This window comes from Rattus norvegicus, chromosome 1 (genome assembly GCF_036323735.1).
Source record: "Rattus norvegicus strain BN/NHsdMcwi chromosome 1, GRCr8, whole genome shotgun sequence".
Lineage (NCBI taxonomy): Eukaryota > Metazoa > Chordata > Mammalia > Rodentia > Muridae > Rattus > Rattus norvegicus.
In genome coordinates, this window is record NC_086019.1 from 255,413,284 (window position 1) to 255,432,665 (window position 19,382).

At 49.1% G+C, this 19,382-nt stretch overlaps 1 protein-coding gene across 2 annotated transcripts in view; it reads left to right on the plus strand.

Annotated features, from left to right (window-relative positions):
* Nucleotides 1-417: 417 nt before the first annotated feature.
* Wbp1l (WW domain binding protein 1-like) overlaps nucleotides 418-19,382 on the plus strand; it is a 56,326-nt gene continuing 37,361 nt past the window's right edge. The window contains exon 1 of one of the 2 annotated variants that reach the window (XM_039080554.1): nucleotides 418-609. Coding sequence is in view for 1 of the 2 variants with exons in the window: in NM_001127484.1 (NP_001120956.1) it covers nucleotides 520-609 (90 nt within the window). In the remaining variant the exon portion in view is untranslated. The remainder of the gene's footprint in view (nucleotides 610-19,382) is intronic. The other variant, NM_001127484.1, reaches the window with a different exon arrangement.

The following is a 19,382-nucleotide window of genomic DNA, read 5'->3' on the forward strand; positions in this document are numbered from 1 at the left end:
CTTTGGAAGTACGCTTTAGAACCAGCATACCTCACTACTTCTTTTTTTCTTTTACCTCCCCTTAACTGTGGGAACATAACACTTCCGCCACACTCAAAATGGCTGAATACGGTCAACTTTCTCAATGCATCCGGGTGGTCGTGTCCCTGGCTCCTGTTACTTCCGCCACTCTCTGCGGGGCGGGCGCTCTGCACTTTTAGACATCTCGCAGCATTCAAGATGGCCCGGCTTCCTCCCACTTTTCATTGGCCAAATCACCTAGCACGAGGGGGGCTGGGACTGATATTTGACACACAGCTATTTTGGCCAATGGACGGAAAGTAGAAACCAATGAGGCGCGGGAGTTGGAGACCCTCCTCTGCATCTGGGAGGGCATTTTCCCCGGGGCGGGGTGGAGCCGAGCCGGAAGCGGGAGGGGAGAGCGAAACAGGAAAAGAAGGGAAGAAGGAAGCAGAGGGAAGAAGAGAGGGAGGAGGAGGGGTGGCGGCGCCGTGGCGGAGGAGCAGGAGCAGGAGGGGGATGGAGAGGAGAAGGCTCCTGGGTGGCATGGCGCTCCTGCTCCTCCAGGCGCTGCCCAGCCCCCTGTCAGTGAGGGCTGAGCCCCCGCAGGTAAGGGAGGGCGTCTGGGCTAGCTTGGGGGGGGGGGTCCGGGGAGGTCGAGGCCTGGCTGGAGGGGGGTCTTAAAGAGGTTTGTTTGCAGAGAGTTGAGTGTTTTCGGGAGGGAAGCCCATGGCTAACGTGGGCAGGGTGAAGGGGTTTGGGGGGGTGGCGGTGTTGGTGTTTAGCCGAGGGACACCTGTGATGAGTTGGATGTCAAGAAGATGGCAGAGGCAATGGTGCCAGGCGACTTGGGGGTCCTTTGAGAGGGTAGGTATGGTAGGTGCTCTGAAGGACCCTTTCTGGATATCGATGCACACTGTGTGCTTGTGGGCCTTATTTCTTCTCCGCAGTAGAGTCAGGAGCCAGAGACTGTGTGCACACCGATCACAGGTTACTGAACTGGCCCCAGAGGGAGGAGAGCCCAGCAGGATATTTATTTCAGACTGGACAAAGGAGAAGTTCTGAGGGCATCCTAGCTCCTTTTATTTATTTATTTTTAATTTTTTAATTTTAATGCTGTAAGGCATAGCACGTTGGTGGCCTGTTGTTGGAGGTAAGGTTCTTGGAAGATAGGAGAGATGAAGTAGAGTGGAACCTCTCAGGAGGAGGGGCACATCTGAGCTGTGAGAAGGCCGTGCTGTTAGGCTGGCTGTCCTGGGAAGAAGTCACTGTTGCTGATACGAGCTGATCAGGGCTTTTGAGCAAAGAGTGGTTCCGAAGCCAATATCGGCAGCAAGTGGAGCGCCCTAGCTTTTCTTGCTGGGTGGCTTGGTCTTTCCTGGTCCAAGCCGGAGAAGCTCGCTTGTGCTGATTCTAGCTTGGGCTGGTGTTTCGAAACCCTAATTGAAGCGTTAGTCTTGGTGCCAGATTGGGTGGGGTGCTGTAGGGGGAATCACCCCTCCCCTGTTAAGTTTGGCAAAGCTTCTATCGTTTTTGGGTTCTTCCCTTTCTTCCCATCATTGTCTGTTTTTCAGAAAAGCATTCACAGGCACAGACACAGCACAGGGACAGTCTATACAGCACTTCACGTCACGCAGAAGAGCAGAAATTGCTAGCAGAACTTTTACCTTTCCTCCTAGAGCTTAAGGGTGGCCCTTTCACACACCAATCTTATTTTGCTCCTGAGTATCCTCTTCCTAAAACAAACAAACAAAAAACCAACAGAACAAAACCTGAAAATAATTGAGTTTTGTTTTGTTTGAGACAAGTTCTTGCAATGTAGGTCAGGCTGGGCTTGAACTCAAGATCTTCTTCCTTCAGCCACCCAAGCTCTGGGATTTGGAGGATTTTTAAGTGCCTTGAAGTTCACATACCAAAATCAACAGTTTTAAAGTGAATCACTGTGGCATTCGGTGTTGTGCAACCACCACCCTATCTACTTCCAAAACAGTTGAATCATCCCAAAGAATGGTCCCTCTTAACCAGTTACTCCCTGTTTCCACCCCTCCCACACACCTCCCCCTGCCCCCCAACCCTGACCCTTGACAACTAGTGAGTCTGCCTGTGTCTGTGTGGATTTACCTGTCCTGCACATCCTGCGTAACGGCATGGCTGTAGCATGTGTGGCGTCGTTCATATTCTGTCATGTGTTTAAGGTTCATCTGCATCGTGACCAAATAATATTCCCCTTAATGTATATGCTACAATTTATCATCCTATCTGTCACTGTATCTTTTTTTTTTTTTTTTTTTTTTTTTTGGTTCTTTTTTTCGGAGCTGGGGACCGAACCCAGGGCCTTGCGCTTCCTAGGCAAGCACTCTACCACTGAGCTAAATCCCCAGCCCCTGTGTCACTGTATCTTAACAGGGCAGGGGGATGTAATATCTGGGAAATAGGATGTGAACGAATGAGTTGGTTTTATGACCTTTCATGTATTCCTTCTTAGGGACGAAACCCTTTAGTTTTTGCCCTTGTCTGGGTTCTTAGTTAAAGCCATAAGGTACCAGGAGAAATACATTTGTCTCCTAGAGAAGTTACAGCTCTCAGGACTGGCAAGGTTAAACGTAGGTGTTGACAGAACAGAATACAGAATGAAGATGCTTTTCTGTTTCTGTGGACCTCTCTGAGGGCTGACCCTATAGCCCTTCCATCACCTTGTTAGGGGGCTTGATTTAGGAGGGTGGAACCTTTGGGGGTGGGCTGGTTGCTAGTAGGAACCAGACCCACTTCTTTCAGGAAGAGGATTGGAAAATGGTCCTGCAGCCTGGGGGCGGTGAGGGTCTTCAGTGTAAGGCTCTGCTTACAGCTCATCAATCATGGACTGTTTTCTTACCATAGTTCTGGTACTTCCAATGCTTATTTTGGGGACAGGGTAGCTTTTGTACCTCGTTCTGTTTGGTTGGGTGCTAGTACTTGACCACAGCTGTTGTCTGGTTACATACAGTTCCTGCAAAGAGGGAAAGTTTGCGTTATGAGCTGCCCACTGCTCCCTGGCCTCTCCCTACGTCACCCCGACACCCTTTACACTCTCATGACACCCGTACCCTCCGAGTCCTCCGGTCCAATCAATCATACCAGATCGCTATGGTGAAATTTGTGTTTTGTTTTTTAACCTTTGGAATGGAAATAGCAATATAATTATTAACTTTGAATCTACCGTAGCTTGGTCAATTTAGGTTTTTTTGTTGGGGTTTTGGTTCCTACAGATCAGAAAGGGAACAGATGCAGAGAACGCCTGTCAGGGAGCAGCCTCAGGCCTTTAGTTCTATAGTGCCCAGATCACTAAGGTGGCACCTTGCATTCTGTGTAGAAAGTGGTGTGGGTACCTTGCTGTGTCTCCCTCCCTGAAATGAATCTGTCAAATACCATCTAATTTCTGTTTATTTACTTATTATTTTTTTTTTTGTTTTGTTTTGCAGGGATCTATCTGTTTTGGAGGGAGGGGGTGTGGGGGGGTGTAGTTTAGACAGGGTCTTGTTAGCCATGCTCCTGGTTAGAACTCAATATATTGACCAGGCTGACCTTGAACTCCCTGTGATCCTCCTGCATCAGCTTGTAAGTGCTGGGACTACAGGTGTATACCACCATGCACATTTATTGTACATGAACATTTAATATATAAATTATATATATATATATATATAAAATGGCTTTTCCTCTTACCAGCACTTCATTGAACAGTCACCTTTTGCCATGTAGACCAGGAAAGTTCATTAGCCTAGGACTCCTATAGATAGGAACTTCTGTGTAAATCTCTCACAAGGCATTGTGATTCAACAGACGGGACTCCTTGAATCCGAGAAGCATAAAAAAGCTGCAGTTTGCAAACAGGAAGGCCTTGGCATTTGTTCCCTCTGGTTAATTTATGCCTGAGATAACATAGCCTTGCTTTCTTTCTGGTGCTATGTAGATCTAACCAGAATACTTGACTGTGTTGTTAAGAATAAACTTATTACAGTTGTCTTTGACCATGAGGTGATCCAGCCAGTGATCTGGGTGCAACCTAAGGATGCCGTGCATAGAATTCTGTGTCAGCTTCAACACTGAGTCTGATTGGGCGCCCTGTTCCCGCTTTTCTGGCCACGCCCCTCAATTTCACGTCGCCTTTTCTTCCTTCCTTTCTTCCTTCCTGTGCCTTAGGTTTTAGTTTAGAACCACTTCTCCATCCCCAGGCTGCACACTTGGGACCCCCACGCCTGCGCCTCTGATTCCTAGGGCACAGGAAGTACCACATGCCCTGCTCCTCCTGTTATTTTGAGGCGGGGGCTCAGGTAGCCCAGGCCAGTCTTGAACTTGCCATGTAGCCAAGGATGACCTTGAACTCTGACCACTATACATAGTATTTCAGTGCAGTCACTGCCATAACCTCTTGTGGAACAGTAGGACCTCAGAACCTAGCCCGCTTCCCGATTTTCTTAGACTGGTATTCCAAAGTGAGCATTTTTATCAAAAAATCATTTCCCGAGTTCTTGTAACGTTCTTTTCTGTTGGAATTCAGTCTAACGGACATTTCTGGACCCAAGCAGGTTCTGGGAACCATCAAAGGTGGAACAAAACCACTTACCTCGAGGATCTGGGAATTGGGGTGTGTGTGTGACGCACATGAATTATAACCCAGAGGGATTGTTCTGAAGTGGAGGTGCAAACCTAGGAAGAGGGGGCATTTGACTCTGCTGGGGCAGGTGGAGGCTGAGCAGCCGAGGGAAGTTCTGTGGCGACATAGGCCTTTGGAGTGCTGTGAAGTTTGCTGTACAGGAGGGGACTTGGGTCGGAGGGAGGGAAACTGGAGAGCGACTGTCATATGCGGAAGCTTTGAGTGTAGGTGTGCAGAGAGCACAATGGGCTAGACCTCAGGCCGAAGTGTGAGGAAGCTCTGTCGTCTAAGGCTGTATTGTCCAGGAGCACTTTCTGTGGTGTTGAAAGTGACCTCTGCCCAGGCTGGGCAGGTCAGTGACTGTTCACACCTATGCCTGTTAGCGCTTGGATTTTGGCTAAGGTAACGGAGAAGCTGAATCTTTAATTTTTTTTTTCTTTTCTTTTTTTCAGAGCTGGGGACCGAACCCAGGGCCTTGCGCTTGCTAGGCGAGCGCTCTACCACTGAGCCAAATCCCCAGCCCCTTTAATTTTTACATATCATTTTTATCAGGATATTTTCATGTCTTCTTTTAAAACTTCCACAAAATACAAAGCCAGCCTGGTTTGCATCGTGAGTTTCAGGCCAGCCAAGGCTGTACAGTGAGACCCTGTCTCAGAAATAACGGAAGCCTTCTATAAATTGTCCATTTTCACGTGGCCACAGAATCATGTGGCCATTACTACTGCTCTCTAACGTTTTAGAATATTTCATTGCCCTCAAAAAGGAAGCCATTAGCAGTCATGACCCATCCCACCACCACTCCTTGGTGACTACAGGTCTCTCTGTCCCTGGATTTGCCAGCTTTGCATGTTTCCTATCAAGCGCGGACCCTGACTGGCATATCTTACTGAACGTAATGTCTTTATGGTTGCCCTGTGTTGTAGCATGTATCAGTTCTTGATTTCTTTTTGTGTGGTGTATGTGTGGTGCATATATGTGAGTAGATTGGTCTCATGCCCATGCACACCCATGTGGGACCCAGAGCTGGGCTGTCACCCCCATCTTGTGGCCTTGAGAGAGATCTGCCTGTCCCCTCCAGCTCGTGCTGGGCTGTTAGGCTCACACTTTGCCCAGGATATTAAATTTGCTGGGGTTCTGACTCAGGCTACAGAAAAGTGTTCCTCCTCAGCGAGCCATCTCCCCGGCCCCACTTCTCTTTATGGCACGGATAGCCCCATATTTGTCTATTTATCAACCAGTCCTTTGGACTGTTTCCACTTTGAAGCTAGTGAGGGGGTCATGTCACTGGGAACAGCGGTGTTTTCATAAATGCAACAACATTTTGACTTTCTCCCACATCTATTCCTTTACTGTGTGCATGGGCACAGTGGTGTGGAGGTCAGAGGGCAACCTGCAGGCGTTGTCCCACGGGTTAGTCCCACTGGCGAAATCCTGATCGCTGGGCTCAGTGGTGGGTGAGCCCTCTCAGCCTTCTTGCTAGCCCCTTGATTTTTTTTTTTTTCTCTTTGATACAGGGTCTTACTTTGTGACTGAAATGCCTGCATTTCATGGCATTCCTCCTGCCTCAGTCTCCCCAGTGCTGGAGTTACAAACTGCGCTGGCTTATATTTTCAGTTCTGTGTAGATACCTAACTACTGGGTCAATTGGTAACTCCGGATTAACTTTTCAAGAAGCTGCCAGACTGCTTTCCAAAGTGGTTTGCTGTTTACATGGAATGTAAAATGTATTTATGTTTACAAAAATGTAAATAAAAAGCCCGTGAGGTTATTGAGTGCATCATGAGCAGCGCAGACCTGAGAGCATCCGCCGTGTGGTAAGGTCATGGGGTCATGGGCTCTGTGGTCAGACTGTCTGAGATCCAAATATGACACTATTGAGTGAGTTATTTAATTTCTTGTGCCTTGGTTTCTTCCTCTTCAAAATGAGAAGAGTTTTAGCATAAACCTTACAGATATATGGAGGAAAAAAATACAATAAAGAGAAGACTTTCAGAATACACTTAGTGGTTAAACATAGTAATCACTATGTTATTATCGGTGGCCCTTGTGTTTGGCACGTTAGTGGCAACTGTCTTGAGGGACTGAGGTCTGGAGTTTAACTTGACTTGCTTGAGTCTATTGTGTATCTAGAGCTAGGGTTTCCTCTTGGTTATCTGTGTAGACCACTGTTCATGGTGAGTCTGAGTTTAAAACAGGGATTCCCAACCCAGGGTCGTTTTTGCCTCCCCCAGCGGGTATCTGTCAGTGTCTGGAGATATGCTGAAAGTGTAGCTGCCATGCCACATGTGAAACCCAGGAGTGCCCTGGCTATCCCACACGGTTCAGGATAGCCTCATGATCAGGGATTGTCTGGCCTGAGGTAGGAAGCCTTCTGGTTTCCAGCATCTGCTGTTTGCAGAGTTTGAGGTTAGGCCAAGAGGAGCAGCGTGTGGATTGCATGACTACAGGCAGGTTTTACTGACTGACGTATGGAGTTGTTTATTCGTTTTGCATGCGTACGTGCATGCTCACACAGGCGCACTTGGAGAAGTCAGAAGACAATGGGACTTGGTTCGATCCTACCAGATGAGTCCTCCTTGCCAAGCAGCCGGAGAGCAGGTTTTTTGGTTTTTTTTTTTTTTTTTTTTTTTTGGTTCTTTTTTTCGGAGCTGGGGACCGAACCCAGGGCCTTGCGCTTCCTAGGTAAGCGCTCTACCACTGAGCTAAATCCTCAGCCCCCGGAGAGCAGGTTTTAAATGGGGGCAATTTAAAGCACTAATATGTTCACAATCGGGGCTCCCAGTGACGACCTTCACTGGTCAGCTTTGTTTGGTCAGTTAGCATCAGACTGGATGAAAGAGTCTCTGGTTTCTGCTTCAGTGAGCAGGTGATGCCCCCATCCCACCCCCTCACTCTCCCAGTCTTGAACTTCTTCCCTCTTGCTTTGATCTACCTCTGTGGTTTCGGTTCCAGAGCATAATTTGGTTTTACCCCAGTGAAAGCCCGATGGCCAGTTACTTCCTTCTCTCTGTGTCCTCTATGGTCTCATAACCAAGTCTAAACTGAGTCGTGTTTTTACAGCTTTTTCCTTTCCCCACTCCAAGGCTTGCCTTGTCTTTGGCCATAAGATCTCTTGATTTATTCTCACGCACATTTTGCCTGTGGAAACCACTGAGTGGTCTTGGCTTCTGCTTCAAGGGAGACCAAGTCTCCTGGGTTTAGGCTTAAGCCTAAAGGCGAGGCTGCGGTCAGGTCTGGGGATGCAGCTGGTCTGTGTTTGCAGACCTGCAGGCAAGTGTCTATGGGTGCTCCGGGCACCCTGGATGGCTTTGGGTTCAGAATCCCAACTACTCTTGGAGCGTCTGGCCATCCATACCCCTGAGAGGATGTCTCCATCGCCTGCCTTTGTTCGTTGGAGAGCCATGTGTGACCTGCATTTTCTGTCTTGCAGACCACAGGGGCCCGATTCCATGTCTATCAGAGTGACAGGAGCTGTGCTAGCTGAGGACTTGAAGCTTCACTGTAGGGTGCCTTTCAGTTCCACTAGGTGGAGCTGAGTCTGGCCTGAGCCGTCCGTGGGGTGTGGAAACCACAAACACAGATAAATCCGGAACACTGCCACTTGGGAGGCGAGGAAGGGGAAGAAGATCCATGCTGTCACCTGTGGCCGATGAGCTGCTTTTGGCTATTCCTAACGTGGGGTTAAAGTAGGTCACCTTCAGCCTTCTGACAGCCAGTCCCGCGGGACTCTGGTCACTCGGTGACATGCTCAGCTCAGTTTCGTTTACTTTTGATTATCCACACTACACTTTTTTCTGTGGGAAAATAGATGGTGTGTGTGTGTGTGTGTGTGTGTGTGTGTGTGTGTGTGTGTGTGTGTGTGGTTTTGTTTTGAGACAAGGTATCAAAACAAATGTGTATCCCTGGCTATCCTGGAACTCACTGTGTAACTATGTAGACCAGGTGGGCATCATCAGACTGGAGAGAGATCCTCTTGCCTCTGCCTCTCGAATGCTGGCATTAAAAGTCTGCGCCACCACAGCAGGCCAGCTGGGTGAGCGCCTCACGCTGGCGCAGGCACGGCGCCCCAGCTGTTTTGATTCAGAAACTCAAGAATTTTATAGACTTGAACTTTCACAAGTTGTTTTGGAAAAGGTGAAAGTAGAGTGTGAACCAGCACAAGAATCTTGTGGTTTGGAAGGGCGGGTCCCAGAGTAAAGTTACAAAAACACGTCTACTTTGATTTTCCAGTGCCCAGCGAGAGGCGTCTTATGTTGTCTCTTATTACAGGCTCTTTCGGCTTGGAAGCCTGTGGTCCCGGAGAAAGTGACCACACTGGGTACATTGCCACACATTAGTCTGGGGTCACCATTCTCCGGGGTTTCTTGTTCACCTAAAATTTTTGTTTGAGTTGAAGTCTCTCTCTACGTAGCCCTGGCTGTCCTGGAGCTCACTGTGTAGGCCAGGCTGGCCTAGGACTTAAAGCGATCTGTGGTTCATTTGGGAGAGCAGCTACCCCGTGGCTTTCTGCACCAGGATGCGGGGCCGCCGTAGCTCTTCGGCTGGAGTGTGGAGCTGAGCAGGAGTCAGCCTGCCTGCTCCTCTCTTGTTCGTGAGAGTTCAGGTCATCTATCTCGCTGTCCATGCCGGTCGGCTGCGGCTGTCCTTCTCCTAACTCTGTGAGCTTTGACAGACCTTTTCCCTCATACTGATGATTTTGATTCCGCAAAATAGCACATGCTCGTAACAATGGCAGATAACACAGAAATCCAAGACTATTTAAAGCAAAAAGTGGGGGAGTGCGGTTTGGCATCTCTCTGGTGCCCTTTCTGCCTCTGCCGCATATTGATAAGTTTGTGTGAGGAAGAAAGGAAGGACCAGAGAAGGCCTTGCTGAGGGAGGAGGGCGGGAGTTAGCGACTCAGCCGTCGTAGTTGGAGCCAGCCTCCATGTCACATACCTCATACTTCTTTCAAGGACCACATGTAAAGTAATTTACATAAATAGTAATTTATATATGTAAATCATTGATGTAACAAGGTTAGTGGTGTGGTTGGGGATCCAAACTCTGGTCTTGTCTGCTTACAGAGCAAGTGCTTGACCCACTGGGAGCCATCTCTCCTGCCCTCCGGTCTTTTAGAATGCCTGTATGCTGTTGCTTTATTTAACTTTTCTATAGCGTAACACGTTTATTTCTGTGTTTTTGGATTCTTGGACTAGAGTTGAGAACAGTAGGGTTAGCTATACGGCACATTTAAAACATGGGGTTTAGGGCCACAGTGCTCTCCCAAGTGGCCCTGTCTGTTTCCACCAGCAGGGTAAACATGGGGTCATTACCCCCGTGTGCAGGAGGAAGGCCCACTTCTTCGCCTTTGTCTTCATGGGCCCTTGTGGACAAGCCTCTGACCCCCGTGCTGGCAGCTTGGGGCAGTTTCAGCCGACTTGCTCAGAGGCCCGTCTGTCGTATCTTGTTTGCGTAGCTCCAGCCGCCTTCCTGTCTACAGTTCCCAGTTCCCATGAACAAGGATCAGGGTCACTCAAGGACAGCAAGCTTGTACCTGAAGGCTGGACAAGCTGGTCTAGGTGCTGGGGAGCGAGCAGTTTGCGGTCCTTGGATGATGTGAGGCAGTAGTGGGAAGAGAGTGGAGGTCGTCTCCACTTGCCCCAAGTCAGTCGTGTGCCTGTGTGTTTCCCTCCGTCCAGTATGTCCGAAAAGCCCTCTCTGACCCCCTCTCTTTTTCCCTTCTTCCCCTTCTTCCTTCAGAGTCTCAGTCTTGGCCCAGGCTGGCCTCGAACTTGAAAGGATCCTGCAACCTCAACCTTCCAAGTCCTGGGATTATAGGTGTGAGCCACCTTGCCCAGCTCCAGGCATTTGTTTGTGTGTTCATCTAAGTTATGGGGGCACTTCCCCGTGGCTAAGAGAGCAAGTTCGGGAGCCCGTTACCTGCCTTGGAAAGCAGCTCTTCCTCACCTTCTGTAGAACTTTGAGCTGCTTAGTTAACTTGGTTTCTTCATCTGTGAAATGGGATAATAAGCAGGTTGCCTATAGTTATGGTGGGAGCTCCTGCCACAGAGTAAGTGCTCAGTGTTAGCCTTACCTTGGGGAGGCCTTGAGACTAAGCTGTTTTTGGACCCAGGAGCTTTTGATTTCTGCAGAGTCCCTGGAGGTGGGGTGGGGTGGGGTGGGGTGGGATGGGATGGGGAGGTTGTCTCTTTGAGCTTGTGACCAGTAAATGATCCACAAGAGGCAAGGTAGTTCAGTACAACCCAGTAGCCAGTGTGATTCAAACCTGGGGAGCCTGACCCCAAGTAGTTTATTTTGGGGATATTTAAGCACAGAACGGCAAACTTTCCTGATGACAATTAACTCAACCCCACGTGCACAATAGGGCTTAAGACATGGCTGCATCGGAACTGTCGAACCTGTGACCTCTCCCATAAAGATGGGTTGGTTCTATAGATTGACTACTCATGACACCTTCCATAAGATAGGTTCCATAGATTGACAAGGTCACGATCAGGGTCAGTTGTGGCCCCACAGATACTGCAGAGGTCACTAGGCTATTAGCCCACTCCCAGCCTCTGGGCTGTTAACAGGTCTTATATCAAAGGGACAACTGTGTGTCAACATCCCTCATCCCCTTAGTGCTTATCCTAGCACAGGGACCTCAGCACCCTCCACAGTGGAGGAATGAATGTTTGAACTCCTGGTCCCCAAGGCTGGTGCATCAGCTGGCATAGCCCATGAGAAGCGTCTGCCATCTCCCCAGCATTCGTCTGCTTGCTTTATTTCTTAGAGATAGGGTCTTACTCTATAGCCTAGGCCAGCCTGGAGCTTGCCCTGTATCCTAGGTTGGCCTCTGCAGTCCTCCTGCTTCAGCATCCTGTCTGAAGTGTAGGTGTGCACCACCACAGCTGGCTCACAGACAATTGTTTTCTAGTGGTAAAAGGGGAATTATTTATATTCTTGGGCCCAACAAACTATAACACACACCACTGTCACAATATATGCTATTCTTTCTAGAAGGGTACCTGGTAACCCTTCTTGAGTGGGGACAAGAATGACCAGGTCACCCCCGTGGGGATGGGCACCGTGTGACAGGTTGGGGCATGGTCTGTGGTCCAGTTTGGCTGGGGTGCTGAACCATGTGAACCTGTCAGCTCTCGACTTGTACTCTGTAAAACAGAGGTGAGGTGAGGGCTGTCTCTGGAGAACAGCTTTATTCAGGTGTCATTCATAGATTCATAGACTGAATTTACCCTTTTTGGGGACGTGATTTTTCAGGGATGTGATTCTGTGATTTTCAGCATTTTTAAAAAAATGATTTAATATCTTTTGTTTTATGTACACGGTCTCTTTCATTGATTGTATGTCTTGACTAATAACTTAATGACGCCTGTGTCCTTTGGTCACTGATAGGAACATTGGCAGTACATATTCAGTTCATGTTTCTTCTCTTCTATGTGTGTGTGTGTGTGTTTGTGTCTGTCTGTCTGTCTTTCAGGGTCTGACTGTTCAGCCTTGGCTGGCTTAGAACTCAGTATGTAGACCAGGCTGGCCTTGAACTCATAGAGATCCACCTGCTTCTGCCTCAGAAAGAATGCTGGGATCATAGGCTTGCCACCCCTCCCCCCAGCTATTATTTAATTTAAAATGATATATATTTTTATTCTTTGAGAACTTCCCACTCAAAGAAATGCAGTGTCAACTCCCATCTCCCCCTCTCAGTTCCCCCATACCCTGGGTTTGTTTTGCGTCCCCCAGCTGATGGTTGTCAGAGCTGTTTTGAGCAGTGTTGCAACAAACGTTGATACATAAGTGTTTATGTAAATTCTCCAAGGCCCTGGCATACCATCTGAGTTGCTGGGTCGGATGTTGTTGAGGTAACTATGTTTAACTTCTGAGAGCAGGACAGACGGCTTGTGAGGCAGCTGCATCTCTTCACACCCGGAGCAGCTGTAGACAAGTTCTGATGTCTCTCATTACTGCCCCGACTTACTAAGGGGTGGGGGGTGCCTTTTGTTTTGTTTCACTTTACCATGGCAGAGAGGGTAAGACGGTGTCAGCTATGACTAGTGGTGTTGACTTTTTTTTTTTGGAGCTGGGGACCGAACCCAGGGCCTTGCGCTTGCTAGGCAAGTGCTCTACCGCTGAGCTAAATCCCCCAACCCGGTGTTGACTTTTGTTGTTAGCTTTGGTTGACTGTTTCTGGGGGCAGAGCTAGGCCTTACCAGTTTCATTTCTCCAGTGCCGAGAATCAAACCTACGACTTCATTCATGCTGGGCAAGTGCTCTGCCATTTCCTGTTCTTAGTTTAAGTCTTTTTGAGGAAAACGTCCAGCCTTAAGGTCCTTTATCTGACAGAGGGTGGGTTGTTTTGTTGTTGTTGTCCTCTGTTCTTGCTTTGTTTTGTTTTCTTTTAGTTGGTTTTTTGTTTTGGTTTGTTTTTTTTTAATGACAGGGTTTCACTATGTAGCCTTGGCTTTCCTGGAACTCACTCTGTAGACCAGGCTGCCCTTGAACTCACAGAGATCCACCTGCCTCTGCCGCCTGAGTTCTAGAATTAAAGGTGAGTGTCACCCACCGCAAAACAACTCTGTCCTGTCCTAGAAAGATAAGAGCTTTGTACTCTGTACAGCCGTGGCACCCCTCCCATCCTAGGAAATGGACAGTTGTCTGAGAGGATCTCGGATGTGAGAATTTAAGAGCTGGGAGTAAAAATTGTATTACAAAATTGAGCCTGTCGTAAGAATTTTTCAGCTCTCGTAAGTAATGACTTGGAAACGTCTCGATCCTACGGGTATCAAAAATGCTCTTCTAACTTCAGTTCATCCGTTTGGTCTTTGTTTTGTTTTGAGGCGGGGGTCTCACCGTGTGGCCCAGAGCTCTAGAGAGCCAAGTGCTTTGGCCCTTCCGGTCCTGACGGGATTACAGTGGTTCAGTTCCACCTTCAGGTCTAGGAGCGTTTTCACCATAGCAAGCTTCCCCCCACAAACACCTTGCTTTGCTCTTTCCTCTGCCACAGACACCTTTTCCCACCCTTTGCTTACTGTACGGTGTGAACAATGAACGCTGGGCTTTCCCTTCCAGTGCTGGTGTAGAAAGGATTTCCTGTAGAACCATACCCTTATCTGGGATTTTTACACTGTTCAGAGAGATGTGGGAAACCAGCGAGGCCCCGTCAGCAGCTTTTCTGCTCTTTGGATTGGGCCTCCTGGTCCCTTGCTTCCCTAGCTGTGTCTGCCTTCACGGTACCATGTTGGGACATTTCCCAGTACGTGGGCCACATGGGCCGCTGAAAGACAGATGGGACAAAAAGACAGCAGAGATGACAATGCTGTGAGCGCAGGTTCAGAAAGGGGTTCTAGGGGACCTGTGCTGCTTTTTTTTCCTTATTTATTCTTATTATTTATTTTTATTTATTCTTATTTTATGTGTGTGAGTATTTGCCTTTGTCTGTGTTTGTATACCAAGTGTGTGCCTTGTACCTGCAGAGGCCACGTGAAAGGGTCAGATACACACACAGTTGTGAGCCACCATGCCGGAAATCAAAACCAGGTCCCCTGGAAGGACAGTCAGTGCTCTTAGCCTGCAGGCCATCTCCAGCCCCATTGTTGACACTGTTTTGGTTGGTGGTGGTGTGTATGCTGTGTGTGACTGTCCTGGGCTTTGCTTCAGGACTTCTGACATTATATTGGTAAGTATCATCATCTTTAGCGAGGTTAAAGTTTGGGGCCTCAGATGATGGATCATGGCCGTATCCGTCCGTTCAGGAGAACCCAGCCGCCCTAATCAAGTTGAGAACACTCAGACCCACTTCCCAGTCCGTCTCTAGACTCCGCTTTGTGTCTCGAGTCCCTGTGATCTACAACAGCAAAGCTCCTTACGTGACCCGCAGGTGCTCTTGGCTGGATCGAGGTGTCCTACTTCATGGAAAAGGCTTACGTGGACCCTCCCACCCTGCTATACTTCACCCAGAGCATCAGTAGCAACGTGTGTGCCAAGTACTTCTCATCAAAAGCATGAAGTTCAGGGCTGGAGAGGTGCCTGAGTGTTAAGAGCACTTGCTGTTCTTGGAGAGGACCCAGGTTCATTTCCTGAATGCTCTGTCCTGCCGTTTTTTGACCATATAATCGTAGATCTGGAATAGATTTGGTTTCCTCCTAGGCAAAGGAAGGAGGGTGGTAAAGGAAGGCTTGCGGAATGGATGGTTCGTGTAAGATCCAGGAAGGGAGGGGGTCAGTGCCAGGAAGCCGTGCTTCCAGTTAGACCCTGTTTAGTCTCACTCCTTCGTGCTGCCCCTGGGCATTGCCGATTGATAGTTATCAACCAGGACTAGGAGACAGACTGAGTAGATTCCCCCTATCTCCCATAATCAAAAAACCATGCGAGGAAGGTTGTTGGCTAGTGTGCAGTTCCTACTGGGACAAAGGGAGTTTTGCCCCTGGGACTTTGGCAGCGGAGGCTCCATGGTTCTGCTGGATGACCTAGACGACGAGAGGGAGCTGGGACCAAAGGACAAAGAGGGGAAGCTGAGGGTGCACACCCGGGCCGTGAGGGAAGATGATAAGGATGAGGATGAGAAGACGAGGTCGGGTACTTGTAATTCCTCAGCTGAGAATTGAAGATGAACAGATAGTGAGACATCAGGCCATACGGCCGTACTAATCAGTAGTCAGCCGCACTAGTCAGTAGTCGTAGTACTTGGGAGGCGGCTGGAGATAAAGGTCATCCATTAAAGGTCATTTTCCGTTAAGTAACAAGTTTGAGGCCAGCCTTGGCTACCCAAGACTGTCTCAAATAACAACAACAAAAGGCACACACATGGAGGATTTTCTAACCCCTTGACCAAACTTCTCAAACCTGAACCCGGGGTCAGATTCAGGAACTCTCCTGATCTTGTACTGGTCTGTCGGGTTTTTGTGGCCAGGAAAATGTTACTAGCACTCCTGTTTAGCAAGTCCTTCCTCCATTTTTCCCCCGTGTGTGTGTGTGTGTGTGTGTGTGTGTGTGTGTGTGTGTGTGTGTGTGTATGTGCGCACACACATGTATACATTTGCATGAGACCACAGGTTGAGTGTGTGTGTCTCCCTCCCTTTCTCTCTACCTTATTTGGTTGGGAAGAAGAATCTTACCAAGCCTAGGTCCAGGAGACTACGGAACCTAGATTATGTGGGACTTTATCAAGCTGCTCAGACCTTAGAAGAAGAGGTAGGCTGGGAGGGAGGAGCTGGGAGGGCGATCAGGAGGAGTCACAGGATGGGGTGGAGCACTGCTAGGATGCTTCCTCAAATAACAACCCATCAAGTTTGTGGGACCCGTCATCCATCATCCTGGGCTAATATGCGTAAGCCCTTGCCTTGCATCAGCCACCAGTGCAATTGCTTTCCCACCCAAGAATGGACCGCATTATTTCTCCCTTGCTCAAAGTTTACATAAAAGTGAAAGAAGTCAGCTTTGGTGGAGCCCAGGAAGTCCCAGCCACCTGGAGGGAGTTCTGTTTCCTGTAGCTTCTGGGTGTGACTCGCATAGGTGATGTGACCCAGTCTCTGTGACCCGGTCTCTTTTGCTTGTGTTCTGTCACAGTCCTCCGATGATTTTTCCTCTAGTGCTACAGTTGGAACTGGGGCCTCACATCTCATGCTCGAGGCAAGCACTCGATCCCAAGTGACATCCCTGGCCCTCTTAGCTCAGTGTGGTTTAGGATACGTGAGAAGTGTCTGCAGACAGCTTGCTGACTTCCATGTAATTCTTGGCTATGTGCTTCTTTGAAGTACTTATAAGGTCAGAAAAACACCCATATTTTGGCCCAAAAGTAGACCCTTCTGTCCCTCCTGAAGCTCAAGTGGCAGCTCCTGGAGGTGTCTGTTCATCGTCAGTGATGCCGAGACTCACCGGGAGCTGCAGCAAGCTCTACCCCACGGTAGCGAACGCCCCTCCTGACGTGAGTGTCTGACTGGGCCACTCCAGTCCAGGAGCATTCTCTCACTGGGTTGCAGAAGTGGGCACTGTTGTCGGTGAGGTATAGCTTGTGCAGCTTTGACTTCCCTCTCTCTTTAAAACATGGAGATTAAAGAGATGAAAGCAGGGTCTGTGGCCCATGCCTGTAATCCCAGCACGAGGGGGAGGCTGAGGCAGTAGAACCACGGAAGGGCATCCTGAGCTACACAGTGACTTCTAGGTCAGCCTGCACTACAAAATCAGACTCTAGCCTAGACCTCACTGTATATGCCAAGTGGACCTCAAACTTGTGGTAATCCTCCTGCCTCTGCCTCCTGAATACTGGGCTTGCAAACATGCCCCACCATGCTTTGATCCTTGCCTCCCTTCCTTTCTTCCTCCCTCGCCTGTTCAGTGTGTCCATCTTGCAGGGCTCTGCTCTGTGTGCTCCCCCTGACTTCCATGAGCTTCTCTTACGTTCTTGCAGCTGCCCCGTGTGCCGCTCTATCCCCCAGGAGCTCTTAGGCTGACGTCTCTGCCCAGCCCTTTTATTTATTACGCAGCGCCTGCATTTGTTTCAGTGTGCGCTTGTCTTTGTCCAAACCCGGGTAACGAAACGTTCTGCCTGCTTTGCCAGGACATACACTAAAAGTATCAATCCCCCCAGAACTAGACTGGGTTCCTCACCACAGTTCCTCCTGCTGGCTGGAGGCAACCATGAGTTTGAGATCCCAAATGAGACTGGGCAACATTTCTGATTTATAGCAGAATACTATTTCTGTGTGCCCAAAACCACGTCGGAGCCACACAGGCCTGGGTGAAGTGCTCACTCCACCTCCTGTGAGAAGGTGTACTACAGCTTAGGCTTTCCCTCCAGAGACACCGGAACTCTCAATATCTGCTGGAGTCTTCTTTTTCTGGATATAATTTGATGTGGAGCAGGTGGTTACCTATCGCGGCTAAGGACTGTTTCCCCAGCCGCCTTCCATGGAAGTCCCTCAAGAGGAGAGGAGGCTGGGGCTTTTGGGATGCTCTGAGGAAGGAACAAGCTGAGTGACTCACAGAACATGTGAGAGGCGTATGTTTCTTGCCTCGGCAGGTATGCTGTGCGTCTGCCCTTGTCCAGCTCCTGGACAGATAAGCCAGGATTCGTGGTTTCTGGCAGCTGAGCAATCTGCGTGGCTGCTTGGCAGCTGTGTGAATGTTTGTCTGGGGTGGAATCCGACCCCTGGCATCTCCCACGATAATCACTTCAGGGCCATTTTGTTGGTGCATAGCTTTCTTTATGCTTATCAAAAAAAAAAAAAAAAAGATCTCCCTGCACCCCACCCCCCAACTTTCATGGTACTCTTTTTCTTCCTCAGGCAAATAGATGGGTCTATGCCCAGCACCAAGGAAGATAAAGTTTTGGTTGGTCTGTGCTGCAGCTCCTGGAACGGAGGCCATCTTGGGCCTGCAAGAGCAGCACCTGCTAACCTTGCAGCCTGGCAGTTGGCCTGTTCTGACAACACGATTCTCTCTTCACATCCTTACTGCAAAATAGACACCCCTAGACCTCCACACTCCTGTCTAACCTCAGTGGGTCCCATGACCTCTGGTCCAGAGAGCCTAGGCCCAGGAAGGTCTCCAGCTTGGTCCCTGAGAACAAAGTCTAGGAGAACCCTAGACTTTGCCAGTCACTCGCCTCGTAGAACTCAGTTCACAAACCGGGTGCCAAGGTCCTGCCTGTGGCACACACGGCAGTCGGCCCAGCCCGAGTGAGTCTTGTAAGGTTTTCTACAACACCTACAGCAGGCGCTCTGTGTGCTCTGTATGCTCTGTGTGCCCGGCAGTCACCTGATCCTCACAGCTACTTCTTGGATTCATTTTTCTCCCTCTTGGTAGCTCAGGTCTTCTGGCATCTTGACTCTTGTGTCATAAAAACAAACAAACACCCTTGAAGCCAGAGTCTTCTCTTGAAATCTTAGTCTCCAACAGCTAGCTTAGTGCTGTATGCCTCAGCTACTACCACCACATAGGGACACTCACTACATCCTGGGTTATAGAGATGAGGTGTTGGTGAGGTAGAGTTCCTGAGCCTGGCTAAAGTGAGGCTCCCCGCTCCTCCTCCAGAAGTGTAAATGCAGACATATAGATTGCCTGGGAAAATGCTGTCAAAAGACGCAGACCACATCAAAGAGTAAAGTCTCTGGATATATGTGCGGTCACAGTGTGTCTTAAAATAGAAAGTTAACCAGAACCCAAGGGGTAATGTTTTTTGGCAGTGTTATCCTGGAGGGTTCTCTGGGGAGGAGAGGGCTGAGCCAATAGAAGGACACCTAACAGCACTCCGGGGGCAGCAAGCAGTGCTAGCTTGGAGCATTGTGACAGCCGATCCTGCTTAATTGTAGTTTAGCCTGGCTTCCTTTTTTAAGTTGGTAAACTCAGCACTCAGTTTTAATTCTGCATTGACAGGAAGATGTTGGAGATTACTTGGGGGAGGGCTTTATTTTTGGCTCATTTTCCACTATGAGCCTGGATCACTTGAAGAAAAGAATCTCCCAGCCCCACCCCAAGGCCAGCAGCCACGGCCTTTTTGCTTCTTAAACCCCAAAGGACTGGGTTATGGTGATGATATTTGCCGCTGGGTTGCAGTGGTATTTCTAGGGCATGGCAGAAAGTGAGCTCAGCTTCCCGAGAGTGCCCGGATTAGCTAACCCCCTCCCCCGTCTTTTCTGTCCTCACCCCCGGATCTCAGTGTTTAGGGGAGGTTAGTCACCAGCGGGCTGAGAAGTAGGTTAGTGTGAAAACTCGTCAGCACTTTTTTCAGAGCATTTGACGATGTTCT